Source organism: Dermacentor andersoni, chromosome 10, assembly GCF_023375885.2.
Source record: "Dermacentor andersoni chromosome 10, qqDerAnde1_hic_scaffold, whole genome shotgun sequence".
Lineage (NCBI taxonomy): Eukaryota > Metazoa > Arthropoda > Arachnida > Ixodida > Ixodidae > Dermacentor > Dermacentor andersoni.
The window spans coordinates 125,778,380-125,801,119 of record NC_092823.1 but is presented as its reverse complement, the minus strand read 5'-3'; the positions used below and the strand labels follow the sequence as shown (position 1 = coordinate 125,801,119).

Here is a 22,740-nt window from a genome sequence, read left to right as displayed (position 1 = left end):
TATGGCCGCAGAATTTATGTACTATTTAAACACATAAAGGGAACATGGGCTTGTGTGTGAAGATTCCCACAACTTCAGCTCCGTGTGGAATGACATGTGCATGACGAAAATGCACTTTCCATATTCGCATAGCCCACGTGTTGCAACATCGCAAATGCCATTGGCATTCACTGACAGCACACGATGACACGTTCTTGTTCATCCCATAAAGTGTTATTTTTATTAAGATGTTACACAACTGACCTCATCCCATCATCCTTTCCACACAGTTGAAAAAGGTCAGGCATTGATTGGAGTGTGCTAAAGCTGCATCTGTGTCACAAAAGTTTTCAAAAGGTTCAATGGCATTAAAATGCCCAATAATAGCATCTGTGTGTCTTGATGTGCGCAACAGCACCATCCACAAAACAATCGCAAAAGGCTTTGGGGCAGTGATCACTCTGGTCAAAAACTCTTATGCAAGAAGTTGTGAATGGGCATACGTCTTTCCCAACAGTTCAAAAAGTACCTTGCGCAGTAACAGGCGATGTGTGTGGAGTTATGACGGTTGTTTGGGATGAATACTTCATGCCTGTATCTTGGTCTGACGAAATGACCAGTAAACATTGCAACCAGGCTTAGATTTCAGGGCGACACCATTTTCTGCTTTAGGAATGCCTTAATTTTTTTGTTATGCAGCAAATGCCATGCATGCAAGTTAAAAGCACACATCCTCTCCCTCCCACCCAAGTTCATAAGTGTGCGAGTTTAAAATTTTTCCTTGGTTAATAACCAACTACTTGAAACGAAGGAATGGCAGCCATGACTAATAGCTGCAGTTAAGAGTAGACTGATGCTCAAAGCCGAAGGTTCTTTAAAGCACTATGCCACCACTGTTAGTGCAAAAATTTTATCAGTGCAGGTCCCTACACCTAAGCTAAATGTTCACTGGCATAAATGCTAAAATAAGCTCAATAAAAAATCTTCGAAATTCACACACTATATGGCTCCCCTGAATGTATTAATTTCCATACCTTTGTGAGCATGTGCCCTGATAGCAGCACCTTCAAACTGCTACCTCGATAAAAACACTTGCACCTGTTCTAAATTATATATAAATTAAAAACTTTCCGCTCAGACAAAAACGCACAGGTGTCATCAGTTAAGGAACTTGCACCCGCATAGGGAAACAATGCAACACTGCCAGAAAATTAAATTCATCATCAGCCTATCTGCATGTCCACTACAGGATGGAGGCTTCTTCCAGAGATCTCAATTATCCCTGCCTTGCTTTCATTTCATTACACCTAGTCCTCAACAGGCCTCCACGGCGTCTCCCTTCCCTGGGTGCCCATTCTGTAATAGACCACCAGTTATCTGTCCTGCATATTACGTGGAACCTGTCTGCCAACTTCAGTTCTTCACTAAATCTTCACACTATCTCCACTGAAAATTACAGGCTACCCCCGTATGCCCTCTAACCCACATTGCTGTCTTCCAGTCTCTTAACATTACGCCTATCATTTCTTGTTTCAGCGGTTGTTGCATGGACCTTGGCTTCTTCTCAAGCTCATTTGTTAATCTACAAGTTTCTGCCCCATGTGTTACTACAGGTGGTATGCAATGACTGTGCGCTTTTGAAGGATACATACTTGTCAGTACATGCCACGCGGGGTTCATTCCATTTTGCCCCCTTGAATTTGCTTTACATTTTACATTTACAAATTATGCTCTGAGCATGGGAAATGACTTCCCAACGCTTTCCATTTACCTTTGTCCTGTGCATTCCATACCCTCTTGACATCTGCACACTCTGGCAGTATCATCAGCCTACAATTTAGCATGTTCTTTTCACTTGTTTTCAGTCTGTTCATGAATTACTCGATCCTGTCTCATACTGTTTAATTCCAGCCACTGCACCTGCTGCCGCCAGTGGGTGGAATTAAAGGTGCCCAATTCGAGGCGAATTCTTCACCCAAAGCAGAAGAAATGAGCGGCTGCCCTTTTTGTTCCCTCAACGTCTCGGGTTTTTTTCGCGCCGTACACAAGCCCCGAGCCGTTCCACAACAAGCTGTGTAATGAGCTGCACTAGTCACGCCACTCCGTAGCGCATGGCAGGCCGAGTGAGGGAGTTTGTCAGAAGCCAGGCGCCACTCTTGCCAAGATGCGTGACCAATGAGAGCGGTCGAGGTTTTTTTTTTTTTTTACCTTCCTCATTTGGACAAGTTCGACACGACGCGCGTCAGCGCACGATTTTCGGCCTTGAGCTTGGCGTTCTCGGCCTTGAGCTGAGCCAGAACCTGCAACAAGACGCCCATGGTCGTCAAGGTGATGATGGTAGGTGCCGCGAGTCGCTGAAAGGAAAAATGTCTGATGTCTCGCTGAATCCTGGGTGATGTCTAAAGTCTGCCTCGGAGGAATGGTCGTGGCAGGATGCAGCCTTGAAAAAAGATTTGTCTCTGCGAATGGTGAGTGTGGCCATCTACTCGGGTGTCGCTGGAGTTGCAACTACTGATGCAAACGTGGATTGACACGATGCGGATACGCCATCACAAATGCCACGATAACACGGTGCCCACCAACACTGCTTCCGCACAAGCACCAGTGAGAAAGAGTGTCAGATAATCGGGGCTGTACAATTTTGCAAATAGTAACTTCCTTGAATAATGAGACACCTTTACATCAAGCTTAAAGAAAAGGCCCTTTAACCTAATCTAACTCAAATAACCACACAAACTTCAGCCTGCTTAAGAGGCATCGCACGCCTTGGCTCAGTGAGAGAGAAACTGTCTTCGGGTCTTCAAGCTCTGTAAGGTATTGTGAACAATTCCATCACCAGTGCTTAAGTCTTCCTCGGGACAAACCAGATTCAAGTTTCTACCACAGCCGGTTTTTAGCAGGCTTTGTGCAACGCACACAGCACTGAAATGAAACCACGTTAACAAACGATACTGTGAAGTGATAAGAAACTGAACTTCACTTTAGCTAGGTATGCTGAGACGATCTTAACTGAACTCAAATAGGTAAGTGCTGCCATCATGAAATATGCCAGCCTTGCCATGTGCCACTTGCTGGAAGCCAATAGTGTGCCTCACTTTGAAGGTTTTTGTTCATGCGGTGTTCCATGTGTTCTTTGGATATGATTTTTTTTGCAGCACACTAGTATGTACTGCTTGATGATGAGATAAATAGCTGAGAAAACAGGCAGCATGGCTAATGGTCATGTACCTTGAGCTCCTCCTCCATTTCAGAGATTTTCCTCTCGAGTGCTCGACGTTCCTGTGTGAAGAAAACACAAAATACAAAGCAACTGAGAACCAGACAAGCACCTATTAACACATAGAATACAAAAGCAAGCATGCATATGAAAGTCCACCAAAAGGCTGCTGAAACATAACTTCAAGGATAAAAAACAATAGTCAAGTATGGCAATGTGACAAAACTACCAGCAGTTATCACATTCCTTCTACAGCTGTGTAGATTAACTTATAAAGTGCTATTTTTCCATAGCTTTACCATTCAAACATAACCTTGAACGATACTGCTTACCCCTAACTGTGCATGCGCAGCTGGTGGTATTGGTAACAGTTAATGATACCACTTTCCATGACTGTGAATGTGCTGTCGGCAGCAGGCAGTGTTGGAAAAAATAGAGCAACAATGCTATGGTAAAATGCTCTGACATCACTGAATGTGCAGCCTTAGGACATACAGTCTTCGTCAAAAGTCTGGAAAGCACTGCATACACCACTGAGCCTGCTGTCTCTGAGCACTCAGAGTAGAACTATTGTCACTCCAATGCCCTCTATTTTAAGAGTTGCAATAGTAAGAGGACAGTGCTTTGCAAGAGGGCTAGGTGACAGATGATGTTTGTAGTATAGCTTAAAGGGGCCCTGAACCACTTTCTATCAAAGTGGAGAAAGACATTTGAAGTGAAGATAGGCTATTTCAGAACCACTTTGCCGCAAAATGTACTTCAATGTGTTCAGCAGAAGCGGAGTTATCGGCAATCATCAAACACGGCCTTGTGTTCTTGCCGTGTTTTTGAATGTGTATGTGTGTTTTGTTTTGTTTCCAAGTTGTTCTTGAGCTGCTGTGTCTATCTTAATGTTGATGCTTCTGATGATGTTAATGTTGAACATGAACCCTGCACTTTGTATTGCTTTTTTGTTGTTACCAACCATTACATATGTAACGGCTGCTCCCCCCCCCCCTTATGTAATGCCCTAAGCCAAGGGCCTTTAAGGGTAAATAAATGATGATGATGATGATGAACTGTGCTCCCCTTCCTCCTCCAATGCCTTGCACTGTGAAGGCTACAGCTGAGATGTCACCGTGGCGCGCAGTTCAAATTTCCGATTTGGTGCCTATGCCGCGCTAAACGTAAGCTAAACACGGCTGTCCTCAGAGAGCCACAGTGCGCTTAGCCACTGGACTCGTGGCGGCACCTAGCGGCGGCCACAGTGTAGCCGAGCACAGCGACCAATAGCAGCAACGTACTGGAGTGTGCTTTATGATGAAATAGAGCACATAAAAAAAGAGCGAAGAGCATGAAGTTTTTGAAACGAGAGCATTTGAGAAAAAGGTGACTTCGCGCTCTGCTTGCAAGCTCCACGAACCGCGTAAAACAGCAGAACTTGGCTGAGATGTTCACAAGAGCGTAGCTACCTGTGGACTATGTTATTTCACAAAGCCCGAGGGGTGGTTCAGGGCCCCTTTAAGAAACTTTGACGAGAACTGTAAGCCTTCATGAACATTCTAAGCCACTATGGGTGACGGGCACTATAGCCACATTCTGTGGCCGAGATAAAGATTGCGCGGAATTCACTTGTCTTTTCCTGTGCCAGTCGTGCCATATAAGACAGCACAAGAATACTTTAAATTTGTTGTGCACATTTTCTTACACAAAACTGACAAGAAGAAATAAAAGTTAATACCAGCACCACTCTAACTTCACTGTCCAGAACACTTGGCAAGCTCATGTGGTTTCAGCACATAGTGTGGAGAAATTGAGGGGCAAAATCCTAGTTTCTTCCACATGAGAAACATTCTGCCTTGAGCTGCCAACATGCTAGAGCAGTACCTGTGAGTGAGGTGACACAGAAGCGTAACAAAAAACAGATGCCACCTCACGTGTGACCAGAGATCTCACCAGACTGCATATTACATCCTGAATGTACTTGCAGCATGAAACGAAACGTGGACGGAAGAGAGAAACAACACGAACAACGCCGACTTGCAACAGATCTTATTATTCCAAGAAATACCTTTTTTATATATGGACTGTTCAATGAAAACATGAAAATTAAAGTGTATAGAAGCAAAATTGTCACCTAAGTGCACTACAGGCAACTGCTGGCTTTTTTAGATCTCTTCAAAAGGTTGTGTGATGTTCATATAATATATTGGCGAACACAGTCAATGGCTCGGATAAAGAGTTAGATTATTTCAACATCAAGTGTGCCTTTGATGTGATGTAAAACAGTTGGCGAATCCTTTTAATGAAATTAGGTGACAACTTTGCTTCTGCCCATTTTGATTTTGTCACTTTCATTGCACAGTCAATATGCAAATGTTCTTTCTGGAAATAAGCTCTGCTGGAAGTCAGCATTCTTTGTGCTGTAAAGCAGTGATTTGGGCTTGTTGGTAAGACATCGTGAGGCTTATAGCGCGTGAAAAAGACAAGGACGAAAGTGCGACGTGACACACACAAGCACTAACTTGCAACAAAGTTAGTTGTTGCTAACTTGTTGCAAGTTAGCGCCTGTGTGTGTCACGTCTCACTTTCGTCCTTGTCTTTTTCACGCGCTATAAGCCTCACGATTCTTTGTGCTGCTTCTCACTTCTGTCCGTGTTTCATTTTGTGCTGCAAATACATTTAGAATAATCGATCACTAGCCCGAGCGTTTACATTACACATTACAATACAGATCCCCATGAAATCCATGCCTATATATCGATAGGAGTGAAATGCAAAGACGCTTGTGCACTTAAATTTTATGTGCACGTTAAGGAACCCCAGGTGGTCAAAATTAATCCCGAGTCCCTCATTGTGGCTTTCCTTATAATCAGATCATGGTTTTCACACATAAAACTCCAGCATTTAAGTCCATGCCCTGGCGGCATACACTATTAAATGAGGAAGCCTAAGTAGCCAGGTGGGTACTACCACAGCGTGGAGCGCCTACTGCTACTTATAACTAGTGTTAGCAGAACCGGGGTGGCTTTTTCGGGCGATCATTTTCATATAGCCTCACTTTCATGAGACCCAGTACTGGATACGTCTAAGTACACGACCCAGAGCGATCGTGTCATTGTGCGAACATAGTGAGCTTGGCACAATGCCAGAAATGCTGTTGGCCATATACGCGGGCATGTCCAGTGCCAGGTCTTGCGAAAGTGAAACCATCTCCAAAAGTAATTGCCCGAGAACACCACCCCTGTCCTTCACAGTCCCTTGAATGTTGAGTTGTGACTTGTAACATTGCAAGACAAGAAATACCAGGAAGATTGAAGCTTGTAGTGATTAACTGTGATCAAACAGCTGACGCAGACGAGTCCCTGTGCCGTAACGTTAGCTCTAGCAACATTCCTTGTTCAAGAACCGTTATTCACTGTGACAACTCCTGTGATCTACTCAGCTTGGTTCACCAGGGGGCTGTATTCTTGGTCAACTACTTTTGGGGGATAGTCTCACTTTTGCCAGATTTCATGTGACTAGCACCGGAACCCAACTGCCTGGCAAGAACTGTAGCCACATGTGCAGCAAGGCAGAAGCGACTGTTACAGACAGGTTCTTCCACACCACAGCGACACCAAGTTGGGTGTGTCAAGAGCTGGGCAAGGAATAGCAGTGGAGAACAGAGATAGCAACAGAGTAAGAGGGTTTTAAAAACGTGGGATTTTTTTTTGTACACTCACCCTCTTCTCAGCATCGCTGAGTGAATTCCGATTGTTCTGGAAAGCATGCGGGACCACAACATGGTGAGACAGCACAAAACGACTGGGTGAATATTAGCGAGAAAACAACAACAACATGGCAGACCCTCATTAGTGCAAACAAGACTTACGTCAGTTCTAAGAACATGACGGGCTACCTAATTTTATAGTTACATCTCTCTTTTCTTCTTAGTAGCAGCTGAATTTAGGCTTTTAATACAATACTACTATTACAACTCTACTTGTAGTAGTAGTAGTATACCTTTCAACCAGTAGTCTTTCCACCATTTTACTGTTATGCACAGTGCTAGCAATCTCCTACAGCCATTTAACTTGTAATACTCAACAACTGCTTTATTATATTATTACTTATTACTTTTTATTACTTATTACTATTATTTTTTACTATTATACAATTATTTATTTATTAGTATACTATTATATTATTACTTCAGCCCTCAATGGCAAAGAATGAATACAAAAGATACCTCATGTGGTGGTAGTAGGAAGCATTTCAGTTGGCTCAGTACCCATTTTCTTTGTAATTACACCCATTTGGCATGATTTATTACTGAAGTACTTTGCCAACCTTGACTTTGCCTTAACGAGGGTCTTAAGAAGGGGGCTAAGAGCCAACACTTACAACCCCTTCCATAGCACACAGTTACCGTCAAAACTAGAGTTACAGCATTAGAGAAAAACAAATAAACATGGGTAATGCAAAAGGTAAATTAGCACATTTTTTTTTCTTCTTACAGCACACTGAACACTTATAAGTCACACCACACAGCACAATTTAACATCCTGCCAAGAGGTAGGCACAGCTAAGTGAGTCGACAAACGCAGAGGAAGGAAAGAAGCTAACATAAAGAGAGGAGACCAATATCAAAGGAAACAATCACTGCTCAAGATGACTATGCCATGTCTATACCAATGTCAAAGTACAGTGTGTCTAAGGAGATTGCTCTCTATTTACAAGAGTTTGCACATTTTTCTGAAAGATTTGAACGTAATTTTAGTGGGAGTGCATGATGTCAGGTTAGATGGTTTTAGGTGGGCACTATGCAAACTTTGTTTCCTACATTTAATTAAATGTAGGAAAGAACTACAAAGTCTGCACAAAGTACTTTGAAAAAGAAGACCCTGTGTCGTCCGCAAAGCGGATATGCATAACACAGGATTAACTAACCAGCATTCATTCAAGTGAACAAATATTCAAGTAGAACAGAAGCTGTAGGCATAACAAACACAAGGGTCACAATGCACAATACATGAAATACTTTATAAAAAAAACCAGAGAAATTCCAAGCAGAAAAAAGAATAGCAAAAAAAACCCCCTGAAATTTAGGCTAGCCAGCATAGTATAAAGAGAGTGCTAATACAAATAGTCGCAACTAATGATATTAAAAGGCAAAAATAAAAAGGTTGATTAAGAAAACGAACAGCTGAAATCAACAAATTTATAAAATTCTAGTCCCGACATTTTATTTCTCAAAGCTGCAGTGAGAGCTATGGAAGAATCCTTGGCTAGGAATTCAGGAATTGAAATTTTCATTTCAAGCTCCAAAGCCAAACACCATAGCTGCCAAGCTATGTGGGTACTACAAAATGAGTACTACACAAAATGGATAACTACAAGTGGGTATGTTGTTCATGCCAACAAAAAACTAGGGCTGTTCAAATAGTTAAATTTCTTAAATCAGATACTACAAATATTTAGGGACAATTATGTTTGCACATGAAATGTTTTCTAATTTTTAAACAAAGCAACTTCTAAAATTTGTGTGGAGTTAGCTCAGCAAAAAGTTAGGCGCATTTATGTTATTTCATAATTGCATGTAATGCCATTCACACTAGGACATCCAGTCAGTTGAGGAGCTTGTAAAAGAGGAACAACTGCTTTCTGCTCTTCTGCAACCAAATCATTCAAAGCAATTTTCACTAGAATCCATCGTTCCCTCAGCAAGTCTTACGTCTGCATCTGAATTATTATCTACTCAACAAATTCACATAGTGAGTACTCAAACTGAATAGGATTTGAAAGGCAAGGACTCTTTGATTTGCATTCAAATTTTTTGGTATTCGTGCATCCTTATCACAATCCAAATGAAAATGTGGCTTGGCTGCCATGGTCTGCAGTCCGGAGGCTCAGGAAAGAAATCAGCTGATAGCTAAAGGAATGTGGTTACTTGATACTCCAGACAATGTGATCAGAGTGCTAGCTGAAATCACTCCAAATGCATGAGGTAGAACTGAGCTAACAAGTTAAGGAAAAAAGTCGACCTGTCAGATTTACAGAAAGAAAAGAACAATTTATTTTGGTCCTTGCATGACCAAGGACCACTTCAGTATCACGAAAGAATGATGATGAGGTCAAATCTGAGTAACAATTGCCTATTTAAACATCTAGACTGCTGTTACTAAAACAAGAACCACTCCAACTTGGCTATGATGTGCCACAAGGACACACTTTAAAGACCTGATAACGTCATTTAAATTAAAGAATTATGCAAGATGACAATGCTTTATGTTTAAGTTGACAAGTCCCAGAACCACAACTATTTACACAAGGTGCAGCCAATGAACACTGTGCGCTGGAGCCACCCAAAAGAAAGGTCAGAGCAGAGGCACCGAGAACTTGACTGCTGGAAGTTGAACAACGAAGACACAAGACCCGAGAATATTAGCAACCACACATGCAGTTGGGAAAAAGCGACACCATGTTTTATGAGAAGCAAGAAGGGCAACAGGGGGACAAAAAAAAAAAAGGGAGCTTAGACTAGGATACAACATGGGCCTTTTAGTAGCTGCAAAACACTGACAGGATGCGTGTATACACACAGAAACTGCAGAGGTGGACTCACAGATGGGCCTGTAAGGTCACCGAAAGCCAGCGGATCACGTGTCCACTGGTGGCATTCACACAGCGGATGAGAAAGACCAATAAAGTTGAGCAACATGAAAGTTTAGGCAAGCTAGATGTTCTAATTTGTACAGTCTTCCACCTCCAAACACTCGGCGAGAAACAAGCAAGTATGCATGCTTCTCATTTCTCTTCCTACGCGTCGTTTGGTATTAAAATGCGGTATCAGAAGAGCAGATGCCATACAGACTGAGCAGGCTAACTCTGGACAGAAAGACTGGCAAGAAATGGCAGTCATGGCCAGGTGTGCTAGGTTCACGTTATACGAGGCTGGTTTAAGAATGCGCCGCATTGTCACAGCAAGCAAGCGCAAATGTCACAGCTAGAGCTGCGTCTGTCAGGCTGAATTCCGATTCTGATGTGACTGCAAACAACAGAAAACCACTTCAGTAGCGAAATGCGGTACGAGAAGTGCTTTATTGCCACCAGGATCCCAGCTACTGGTACAAAGCTCCATAAATGATTTTGGACATTCAGCCAGCTGATTTCACTGCTGCTCGCTACTGAATTGTGACATGGTTACACAAAAAAAGCTAAATAATAAATGAACTTTACATTGCTGTGCAAAAGAAAAAATTTCACCTGAAGCCACAAGCACAAAGCTTAGACAAATCTACGTACAGTAGAACCTCGTTCATATGTATTGGGAAAAAGCACAAGAAAAAATGTACTAACCAGGAAAACATATGATCCGAAGTCACTAAAAAATTTTGTTGACTCAACCATAGTCGACATCTTCGTGACGCGAAGCATTGTGCAAATTGTTGCACCACTAGATGTCATTACGAACGGGGGGGGGGGGGGGGGGGGGGACATCTTAAAATGAGCACATTGTCATTTTTGAGGCTTCGGCAAGCGTATACATGCGCTCCTTGAATTCGACCTGGGTCAGCAGCTTCTCTGGGCGGGGTATTTTGGTGGGAATTCTTGATGTGCCCAATCAGTGACAATCATTGCAGCATGAGATGTTGAAGTGCATCCAGCAGGGAGGCCAGTGTTTTCAGAAATTGTATTAACTCGCTCTCGCTGTATTCTCGCTTGCGAATGTTGGCACTGGGAAATGGTACAAAATGGGATCGTATAAACGAGGTTTTACTGTATTGCTCATTGTAGACGAACAATTGCCAGTGGCAGAGTTCTCTCTCGTAACTTTTGCAGAGAGCTTATACCTAGCACCCTCCCACAATGTTGTAGCGAATTCAGTAACATGATGCACCTCATATCACCTCCTAGTGCACAAGGTTTGTTTTTGAAAATCAGGTGTGAGAAAAAGCAGAGGCGAATAAACTCCCCTCCACCAAGCAAGGTAGCATGTCCCAATTCCTGTTGCGCTCACCAACTGTGCCTTCTCGAGCTGACGTCTCGTCGTTTCAAGCTCGTCTTCGGTCCGAGACAGCTTGCCTTTCAGTTTGCTGTAGTCCTCCTTCAGTTCAGTGTAGAGCTGAGTCAAAAAAAGCAGAAACCGAGGCTTAGAACAGAGTGTGGGCGGTCAGACTGAGTACAGCAGTGTTATTTTTAAAATATGTTCTGGTGTTGATCAATGTGTATATAAAAATGGGAGCTGTATATGTAAGCAGAACAATTAGACCTAACAGCCTGGAAACCTGTGAACACTATTAATAAAATCTCACGAATATGACACCAAGAGAGGAAAAGCAGGCCCCTTTTTTAAAATTTGCCCTGAGCACATGCGCATTTTCTTAACATTGATTCACCTTAACACACAGAACATAAGCAGCAGCAAACTTATAAGAGCAGACAGACAAGCAACAAAATGTTTTAAAAAAAAGATCAGTGACATTTCCAGTAACTTTGGTGTTGCCAATTTCACCTTCTTCAGGAACCCCTCTGGTGTGCTTTCACAAGCGGAAGACTTCCGAGGGTGCGGTCAAAGACCAACGAGCAAATCTTTTTAGTGAACCCATTTTTTGTAAAATATGGTGAAAAATTGGTAAAATACAGCAATGTGGCAGTCTGGGCACATTGGTATTCTATAATTAAGAATAGGTTCAAGCGCATAGAAAACACAGATGAATAAAGGCGCCTATGCATGTGTGCCTTTATTCGTCCGTATTTTCCATGCGCTCGAACCAGTTCTTAAAAATTTTGAATATAAGAGAAACGAGCCCAAATTTGTAAGCACTACTAGAAAGTTCGGGAGAGTTGGCCGGTGTGCATATGTAAGCAGTGTATTTAGATAAAGTAACATGCTCGTTCTGTGCTGATGTTTTGACAAGCCAAGTCACATGTACACGGTTGCCTTGAGGGGGCTATCCGCTCAGTGGCCCAAACTTGTCCGGTCATCATGCCAGTGTTTTGCACACACCTTTTTGTAGTCAAGCTCGTCATCGTCCTGAAGGCTGGCTGCACTGCTGCTGAGCCGTGACTCTGTCTCGGATTTGGTGCTGTCCGCTACGGAGCCTGCAGATCCACTGCGACCCCGAACCGTGTCTGGGGTGCTCTGCACAAAGTTGTAATGCCGTGGAAAGCCATCAGACACACCCGACTGAAAGTAACTTGTTCTTGGCCTAGCTGCTCTTCGACTAAGAGACCTGACTGCTATTAAAAAGATGAAAGGCATGGAGGAATCAAAACCACATATGGGGTCATTTTTGTTCCCCACTGTTTTCGACAGCAGTGAAGTCCTTCATATCTTTCCGTGCCCCGCTATCATATCGAATTACAACCAAATTGGCCAAATTATTTTTAAAGAACACCAGTTACCAACATGTGTTACCTACTTAGAAAGAATAAATTTGCTTCTGCTTGCGCTGTCCCATGGATTTGTGCTGCCATCTACCAAAAGCCCGACTAAACACTCAGACAAAGCTAGGATCATCCATGGCAATGGTAGAAAATGCAAAATACTGCTGATGAACTGCGCTCGTCATTGGCTGTTTACATCAGAAACCTGTGAGTGAGCCTAGCATGTCCAAGGCACAGAAGGGGTTAACCAGACGCTACTGCAAGCAGAGGCAAAGGTGAGCTCTTGAGCTTTCTTTTTGGAAAAGAATGCTATGCTTGTGGACAACTTTCTGCGTTAACAAAGGGGAAGTTACAGGAGTGGTGCTTCTACACATGTATTACAGCACCAAGTAGTCTGATACAGTTTGCAGTGCTTTCAGTTTACACTTTTGACAGTACACACTGAATGAGCATAGCTTGCTGCTCGCGACATTTTCGCATCTGCCAAAATGCGTAACAGTAACACTAAGAAATAAAATTCGAATATAGCATAACACTGAGTTGGGCATTTGATAGAGAGTTTTGGCATGTCCATTATTCTGGCGTAGGCAAGGGTGTTTGCCGGACACTGCCATCAACATCTCGTGATCCTTCATCTAACCACAATGCCTGCCTTATAGAGAGAGTTCTTTTTTCAGGTTTTATATTCTTGTCGAAAAGAACATTTATAAAGGCAACTTGTTCACAATTATGCCACTGCTGCAAATTTACACCATTGGCAAAGTAGAATACACTTAGTTAGCACAATATTAGCTCTGTGTTTGTCTGCTTGAGCTCTGCATCAATAGGTGGCGGGACCAATCTGGCCGCTCCAGTTTACATCTCTTCTAGCCCAGTGATCAGCTTGTGTATGCTGCAATACCAGACATGCTAAAACTCTGTCTTATTTGAATATAAGCATGGCAGTTAGATGTTTACGCTTTGTATTCATCAGAAAACAAATGAATTGCAAACGAGAATGTGGGACTATTTTCAGATGCACTGTCACATGTGCGCTTCACCTCCATAGCTTTAGCTTTTACTTCATCACCACAGAAAGTTGTTTGCAAGTAGATTTTTCATACTTTGTTTTAAACTGTTTTTAACTAAAATGCTTTTCCCAACCAGCCGATTCTGTAAGCATGCAAATTGATGCCTGTGTGCCCAGCTGTTCTGCTTTTGACAGAGAACAGCTACAAGGAGCATTCATAAACTTTGCAATATCGGCGCAAAAATTTTGAACAGGCACACACGATACGCATCAAAACAAAAATGGCAGCGCTCAACTGAAAAATATGGTCGAAAGCACAAGCAGTTATCCACTTTCTGTATTTTAAGGGACAGAAAACAAAAGAGATTCATGCCAAGCTGATGGCAGTGCAGAAGTCCACAAATTGGAGAAAGGTCCACAACGAAAGATTAGACAAGTGCTCCAGCAGAATTACCACATTCAGCCTCCCAGTGCTTCAAGTATTTGATCAGTTTGGCCTCACTCTGGCGATCTGCTATACTCGTGGCATAAGCTCGAATGGTAGAGCAACTACCCTGGAAAAGCACTGGTCCGGGATTCGATCCCCGGACCAAGACAAATTTTTCTTCAAATGCGAAGCTTTCATAATGAGAAACCTGTACGGGTTTTTTAGCTTTGTGCTACAGTCGGGTGGGTGACAGTTCTTTCCTTTTGTGAACTGTATGCATATATAGAGTTGTTTGTCACTGTGAAAAAGAAATCGCCGCGCAGTTGCCCAAAACTAGCGCCCTCGACGACTATCACTGTATAACCTTTATACCACAGTGTGCTCTTCCACCTGTCAGCCCGTTTCTTGATTTTGGACTGTATAGAGAAGGCATTCCTTTACCATGGCACACGCACGCACACGCACACAGGCGCGTACGCAAGCACACACGCGCGCATTCACTCACGTATAGCGTGGCAAGGCCTCCGGTGGCCCTGCTGGCACCGGTGTAGCTTCGCGACAGCGTCGGACTGCGCGACGGGGACATGCGGGCGCCGGCAGCTGTGTAGGCGCTCAGGCCGGCGCTCGACCGCAGCGGGCTCCGAGGCCTGTCGACGCTGTACGACGCAGGCGACGGCGACAGCGACCGGCTCAGGGCCGTCGGCGCGGCCAGCGAGCTATACGGCGTGCCCAGGCCAGAGGAGTAGCCGCCGTAGCGGCTACCCCCGCCGCCGCCGAAGAAACCGTACGACATGATGGCTGCGGAAGGGACGAAGAACCGATCGTCAGACCGATCCAGACAGCCGCGACGACCTTCAGGGGCCCGCTACCGCCGTCTGCGGGACACCGGGGTAACCACGGAACGGCGGCGGTAGATCGAACGACACGCACAACTGCTCTCGTCCGACGCTGCAGGGGTGCGGCGCAGTCCGCGGTGCGAGCGGTACTGGCCAACTGAACCGTACAAGTCAGCCCGGAAAGAAAAAAATCGATTTCAAGCGGCGATCTCAACGAACCGGACGCCGTCTGCGCCGCCACACCGATATATCGCGAGTCTATATCCCTGCTGGTGACTGAACAAGGCGCGCACGGCGATCAGAGTCCACAGCGCACTGGAATAACCACAGAGGAGTATCCACGTCACGCGCAGGGTTGAGCACCAATCACGAGCTTTCTTCCGAGATCCTCACGGGTGTATACAGCCTCAACCGGACGAAAGCCAGCGAAAACTTAATTTCAAGCTGGTGGCCAGCAAAATAAGACACCGCCTTCCCTCCCCCGTTGGTCTGCAAGCTAAACGCAAGGACATCGGCGACTATTTTTAGCCGGCGAAAAAGCACAGCGTCTCCCACAACGGCAGACAGAAGTGGCGGCGAAGCAGGGTGTTCGACAGGTGACGCGCCAAAATCCTGTGGGTCTTCCAAACGTCTGAAATGTATACGCACTCGAAAGCTTGTTCTTCCAGAAGCGTGGCTTCAGAGGGCAAAGAAGAAACAGTAAAACCAACCGTGTTTGCTTTGGCGACCGACAGCCGGTGTCGCAAGGGGTAAACAGCGATCCACAGAGTAAACTGCGAACCGAAAGCTGTGTGTTGCCCGGTGCCGCTTCGCCAATGTCTGCGCAGGACAGCGATAAACGGAAACTTTTGATGGACGGACGGACACGTTAACCGTGATATGCCCGCGCACACAAACCCAGGTCTGCACAACACTAACAGAAGTTGTCACCGAACAAACCACTTGAGTCGGTTACGTCAGCAGTCGACGAGGGTAGAGCAGGCCACCGGTTGATCCGCATCGAAGTTGCAGACAATGCCACCGGGCCCACGACGAACGTGCTGAACACCGACGATTACTAAGAAGCGACTTCAGCCCGTTGACTTCGGACGGCGCACTTTCCAGCAGACGACTTCAGTTTAGTTCCACCAGCCTGGAGATCTGTGCGATGCTGACAGACGACGAGATCAGTACCAGACGTAGATGCGCGCCGAACTAGCAGACGATGTCACCAGGGAGACGACGAATGCGCGATTCCGACTGCTGCCTTCCGCGATTTCAGAGGGGCATTACTCGCGAGAACCCGGAATTCCTCGAGGAGGCAGTGGGGCTGACCTTCATCCGGTTATATCCGAGAGCACGCACAAACGCTTGCGTTGTTGCGGTCACACGGACAGCGCGGGCGATGGAGCGCGTCCTTCTTTCAGGATGTCTGACGCGCTCAACAATGAAAAACCTGGCCGGCGTGATTGCGCGGCCGCTGCCTGCGGTACTCCCACGACGCGCTTGCTTTTTCTGCGACGCCGTCAACGCAGGGGCACGAGGCAGCAACGCTGACTTTGACCGCGTAAGCGCAGGAGTCTTCCGAACTATCGCCGAAAACGCAAATCTACAGCAAATTTCTGCACTATAATCTTATCGCTTTCCTACCGCACAGGTGTTACGCAAGAGGTCGGCAGACGAAAAGAGAACAAAACGCTGTGTCACACGAGACCCTTCATTCTCGCCGTAAATTACGATAATGCCAGTAGACAATGCCAGTAGGTATAAAGAAAACAACACCGCCTGTCCCGTACGTTCTTTTGTAGCTCAAGGTAACGCGCACGTTTTGAAACACCACTCGGACTTCTTTGGTTTGAAAAGGCACAGCGCGAAGGCTTCGGACCCCACGTGTAGCAGAAAACACAAGCGTTCTATGCAGTGACGACAGACGAACTTGGTCCAGAGACGCAGACGACGAACGTGGCGAGAAAGGGCACAAGCCTAGGGCGGGGAAGGGGCGTCTTGCTTCACAGATGCGAAAAGAAACCGGAACCTTCTCAAAGAAACATCGTGCCGCGCAATTTCTCACGGACCGGGCACATTTCTCCACACACAAAGAAACGGACGCACGGCGTGTCTTCACCTCAAAACCGATGCCGAGGCGCGAAAGAAATTTCCCGCGCGGCAGCAGACGACGCACGCAACGGTACGCAAGACCCAGACGACGAAAAGGAAGTCCAGGCGAAACTGGAAACAGCAGACGGCGCTAGACAGAAAAGACGCGCCAAGCCGCGACGTCTGGCGACGCACAAGTGCGAAAAATCGCAGAAAAACAAAAAGCGCAACGCAGTCTCTCGCAACGCAAGCACAACACCGCGTGGACAAAAAGGGGGTCGACGCCGCTCTCACTTCTGACACAATTAATACAACAGTAGGTGGAAAATGATCGCGAGCAGTTGTGGGTGGGGGCAGACTGGTGGCGCCGGTAGTTCAAAACACGGTCGTACAAACACGAAGGACCGACACAACGCCTGCGAGCGAGGCAGCACGAGTTTGGCGGGCGCCAAATTGGCTGGAATATGCAGCCGGCGCGCCAAACCGACCGCCCGCGGCAAAGAGCGGAACGAACGAGCAAGCAAGCAGAAAAAGAACGACGTTGCTAGAATAAGGAGTTGAAAGAAGTCGCCTGGCTCTTCTGTTGGGATGACTCCGTTTTGCCGGCTCGCTGGCTTCTTTTCCCTTGTTTCATCTTTTTTTTCTTTGCGATCTCTCTCTCTCTCTCTCTTTAGAAATGTCATTCCTCCTTCCTCGTGGCGCGCACAGCACTCTCGCCCTTCGTCCACGAAGTCTTTTTCCGACCCTAGCCGAGCGAACTGCCTTCTGCCCTAGGCATACACCGCAGAAAGCTCCTTTCGGCCCGAGCTTCCTTCATCCCCGCACCACGTGCGGCAAACGAAAGCAAAAGAAGAACCGATGGGAGGGCTAAAAGGTTATAAATACCACCCATAGCGTGCCAAAAAGGGCCCATCTTTCTTTTACTTTTAATGTCCTCCGTTCTATCCGTCCAACCCCCCTCCCCCCCCCCCACTTCACATGCTTAGGAGGCTACGGGAAACGCGGTCGCACCGAAATATACGCCGCGGCTCCGGTAGCGCGCACCCGCTCGACACATCAGGAGCCCCTGGTTTTCAGTAGATGCTGTGCAAAAAGTGCAATACAACGACGCAAGCAGAGACAGGGCCACCTAGGAGTCAGGGCGAGACGGACACGCGTCCACAGCTGCCGCCACTGCGGAGAGAGACTCGAGCGACGCGCCCCGAATCCGCTAGGGTCGCTGCCATCATGAGCGGGCTAAAAGCAGACAACCAGAGGTACCAAACGGACGATCGCCTTGTGATCCGTCGCCGACATTACAAGGCCAAAGAATGGACGTGACACGGTTTTCGGGCCACCGAGGTGCTCGTTATGGCGTCTGGGCCGATCAATGCCGTTCACACCTTGTGCATGGTTGCCCGAGTGCAGTGACGCTACGGCGGAAGCTCCGTGATGGAGATGACGCCGATGACACACAACAAACGCTGGATGTTATGAATTTGGAAGTGCCCAATCGCGAATACAAGAGGGAAATCCTCCAAGCAGACCGTGACGGGCACGACCGTCTCAACTGCGCAGTGGTGCTCGAACGACGCGCCCTAACTCTGCAAGGGTCGTTGCCAGCAGTGGCAGACTTAAAAAAACAGACGACAGCTTCAGGTGCCAAGACAGACGATGCCTTGTGTCGTTGACACTACAAGGCCTTAAAGGCTGGTCGCGACATGTCACCGTGGCGGTCATTAGAGCGTTTTGGCCTAACAATCTACGGCTACCACTGACATCGTACGAGCTTGAAGGACGTGCAGAAGGATTAAACCATAAAGAAATTAGTTGTAAACATGTGGCACTATACACCGTTCAATATTTTGAGCCATTCGGGCTCTCATTTTGCATGCAGACAAAGTCAAATCTTTAGATGTGCAAATTTACGCCCCTGGAGTGTATTTTGCCATTCAGAGGACACAAATTACATCTCAACTGAGTGCAATAACACCCCTTTAACGTGAAGCATCCCTTCGAATGTACTAACACACACACACACACACACACACACAAAGCTAAATATTTGCTTCGGGGTATAATTCTGCCTACACTCTTAAAACGGTTGCGCCCTTTGGGGTGTATGCCTCACAACGATAATTGTCATCTCTCTTGCTTGCGATTCCTTTCTTGAAAACGCTGCGCTACTTTCCTGTCGAGAACGCTCCGTCATGCTGATAACGGGCATGACGTTCGTGACTTGGAAGTACCGGGCTCGCCACATTAAAGGAAGGAAATGCGGCCAAGACAGATGACGATTATTGTTGTGCCAAGGTACACTCTTAAGCAAAATTACACCCTTTTGTCACAACGATAATCGTCATCAGTCTTGGCCGCATTTCCTTCTTCTAATGCGGAGAGCCTGGTACTTCCGAGTCACAAACGGCATGCCCATTATCAGCATGACAGAGCATTCTCGACAGGAAAGTAGCGAGCGTAGCGTTTTCAAGGAAGGAAAGGCAAGCAAGACAGCAAGACAAATATACACCCCATAGGGTGTATATTTGCCGGGGTGCATGGTGTATATTATTGTATGGCAAATATACACCATTTGGGGTGTCTATTTGCCGCAGAGCAATAATCGTCATCTGTCTTGCTTGCGTTTCCTTCCTTGAAAACGCTGCGCTCGCTACTTTCCTGTCGAGAATGCTCTGTCATGCTGATAACGGGCATGCCGTTCGTGACTTGGAGGTACCGGGCTCGCCGCGTTAAAGGAAATGCGGACAAGACAGATTATTGTTGTGGCGAAAGGGTGTAATTTCGCTTAAGAGTGTGTAGTCAAATATACACTCCAAGGAGTGCAACTATTTTAAGAGTGTACAGACGAAATTACACCCCAAGCTGCGCAAGATACACCTTCTTTAGTTTACAAGCAAAACTACAGCCCAAAGGGCAGCACATGACAGGTAAACTTCCCATTGAAAGATATTACACCTCCCAGGGCTAATCTTGTCCCACATTACACCCCAAGCTCCGCAAAATACACTCTTTTGAGTCTACAAACAAAACATCCCAAAGGATGTCACTTGATGGGTAAACTTCACTTTGAAAAACATTTACACCCTTTGATGCTTATCTTGTCTCACATCAATAATAGTCATCTGCCTTGCTTGCGTTTCCTTTCTTGAAAACTCTGAGCTCGCTACTTTCCTCTCGAGAACGCTGTGTCACACTGATAACGCGCAAGCGGTTCCTGACTTGGAAGTACCGGGCTCGCAGTGTTAATGAAAGGAAATGTGGGCATGACAGATGGCGATTATTGTTGAGGGACAAGATACGACCCAAAGGGCATAAACTAAGAGTGCAAGTCACGAATTGCTTGCGTGTTATCAGTGTCACACGGCATTTTCGACAAGAAAGTAGCAAGCGCTGAGTCTTCAAGAAACGCAAGGCAGATGACTACTGTAAGACAAGATAAGACCCAATGGGTGCAAACATTTTAAGAGTGTTTATCTGCACTCTTGCTCCTACCCAAATGTTTTTCCACATATCAAGAAAGCTGTGCGCTGTCCAAGTTCCCTAGAAAATTCTGCAGAACGCCTCGCATGCCACAGCCACTAAGGCAGTTTCCGAGGTTGACTGCAAATTGCCTCATTTTAGGCTCCGCTGCTCTGAACTGGCTGAAAATGAGTTACGGTCCTTTGCACAGTTATCTCGATTACCTCAATCACGCAACTCACAGGAAGGAGAGTACGAGAGTGACAACGATGGGAGTTGCATCACAAAATTATGACCAATGGGGTGCAACATATTCAAGAGCACATAGTCCATTACAGGATTCCAGACAAGAAATTCTGAAGTCAAGCTTCCTTTGCAACTCACTTATATATTTGCTTACGCTACCTCCCAAGTATACTAAATATCACCTATTGGCTAAAATGCTTGTAATTTGTGTAACATCAGTAAAATGAGTGCTGTGGGTCCTAATGGCTGCCTCACAAAACATGGCTGCATGGCATCACAGTATTGGGCTCCTTTCTTAACTGTGCCGTTCACTACTGAAACGACAAATACTGCTCATAACACTGCCGTCATGGCAGTGTTTTTGGACTGCAGGAGTTCAGTGGCTTGTCTATAGGGCTTATGCACATATGCCAAAGCAAATAGTGTGACAGGAATAGGAGAGGATATAGAGGCCTGTCCCCTTTTTTGAAATCCAGCTACACTTAAGAAAAAAAAGTTTTGAGAGAAGTGACAGCTACGCCCTAGTGACAGCAAGGAACTTCTGGGGTTTGTGACAGTTCTCAACTGCCTATGACAGCGACACAAGCTTTCAACATGAGTGCTGGGGTTGCAACATGGGTTGGGGCTATGAGCCTGAGACATCGCCAAACTCCCATTTTCATCCCCTCATCTTTACTTTCTGTACTTCCTTGGCTGCAATCCAAGTGCCTCGGCCACCGTCTAGGTCGCAAATGCTTAGCAAAAAGACACACCAGCTAGTCCTTTGAATAGAACCTTACGACACTTCGACAAGGAGCCAGATTTCATTTTTTAGTGCATGCACACAGAAGAATAAAGGTGATATAAAAGATTTGGTGAACAATGAAACTGCACTGTACCACTCGGGTAAGCTGGATGCCTCTGTGTGAAATGTGATGCACTTTGGGTACGAATAGCTGCTGGCATTTTCCTCAAGAGCTTGCATCTGGGCAGAGATCTTTAAAGAAATTCCATGTGTCACCATTACCCACCAGATGGCGACACACAGTCCAACATGCAGTACCTTTCGGAAGACCCTTGCAGGAGAAGGCTCCGAGAAAAGATTTCAAGGTAACGAGTGCAGCAGTCCAGATGTTATCTGGCCCACATAAACCCTAATACAGTTGACTGCTGTTAATTCCCCTTTTCGCTTAATTCGAAGCACTGAAGAGTCCTGGTGAGAAACCATACATTGCTATGCAAGGAAAACTCATTTAGTGTGAATGTGAAAGCCAGCCGCTTTGGTTAATTCACCCCTCCTTGTCAGCACCCTCTCATGCACGTGGCGGTTACTAAAAGCTTGAAAACACAAAAATGTAGCAGACGGCGCTACTGGCTCCCTAGGCGATGACAGTGATGGCAGCAACCTGTCCTGCACTGATGAAGACGACATGTGCTGCATCCTGGATGATGTATCTTTTGACGAGTTTGCCATTGCCAACAATAGTGTTGACATGTATAGCTATAGTAATACTGTACTGATGTATGTTTGAATGCTTTATTTAGACAATACATTGCCTGGAATGTAGGGAGTAAAGGCAGATGCAACTGCCTGACAAAGGCCCCCCTACCCGTACATTTGTCTGTTGACGATGAAAAACTACTTCAAGAAATAAAAAATTAAGGATTTGAATCCTTAATTTCAGAGTTGCTTGTTGATTCGACGTTTCGGATAATTTGACTAAAACTTGCAGTCCAACAAATATCAAATTATTAATGGGAGTTGACTGTGTAATATTGTATGTTCATGCCAAAGTTATGAAACAGTCGTTACATAAAATGTAGCTGTACCACAATGAAATAATTCATGGAGATGGATCCTCATAATATTGACTATTTCATCTGACAGCTGCTGCAGTGAAAGTATCCTGGTCCTTCTGTTGACTAAAGACTAATCACTGTTGGCTAAGAGCAATCGCCTATTGTTTTACATACTGTTTTGGTTGCCCAAGTTATTCATGTTGAACTTTATTTATTTATATATATATAATATTATCGCAAAAGAAGTTCTGCTGATATCAATTTTATGAACTGTAACTACCTAGGCTGTAACGCCTTAGCATTACAGCATTAAGATGCTGCAGTTATTGGAACATTCGACACCTCCATCAGAGATGCAAACCCC

The 22,740-nt window shown here is 45.5% G+C and overlaps 1 protein-coding gene across 2 annotated transcripts in view; it reads right to left on the bottom strand.

Moving 5' to 3' along the window:
- The window catches only part of Mbs (Myosin binding subunit), a 112,512-nt gene that overhangs the window by 8,772 nt on the left and 81,000 nt on the right, over positions 1-22,740 (bottom strand). The window contains exons 14-17 of one of the 2 annotated variants that reach the window (XM_050192531.3): positions 12,168-12,302; positions 11,178-11,282; positions 6,901-6,936; positions 3,208-3,258 (exon numbers count right to left, since the gene is read on the bottom strand). In XM_050192531.3, coding sequence (XP_050048488.1) covers positions 3,208-3,258; positions 6,901-6,936; positions 11,178-11,282; positions 12,168-12,302 — 327 coding nt within the window. The remainder of the gene's footprint in view (positions 1-3,207; positions 3,259-6,900; positions 6,937-11,177; positions 11,283-12,167; positions 12,303-22,740) is intronic. The other variant, XM_050192534.3, reaches the window with a different exon arrangement.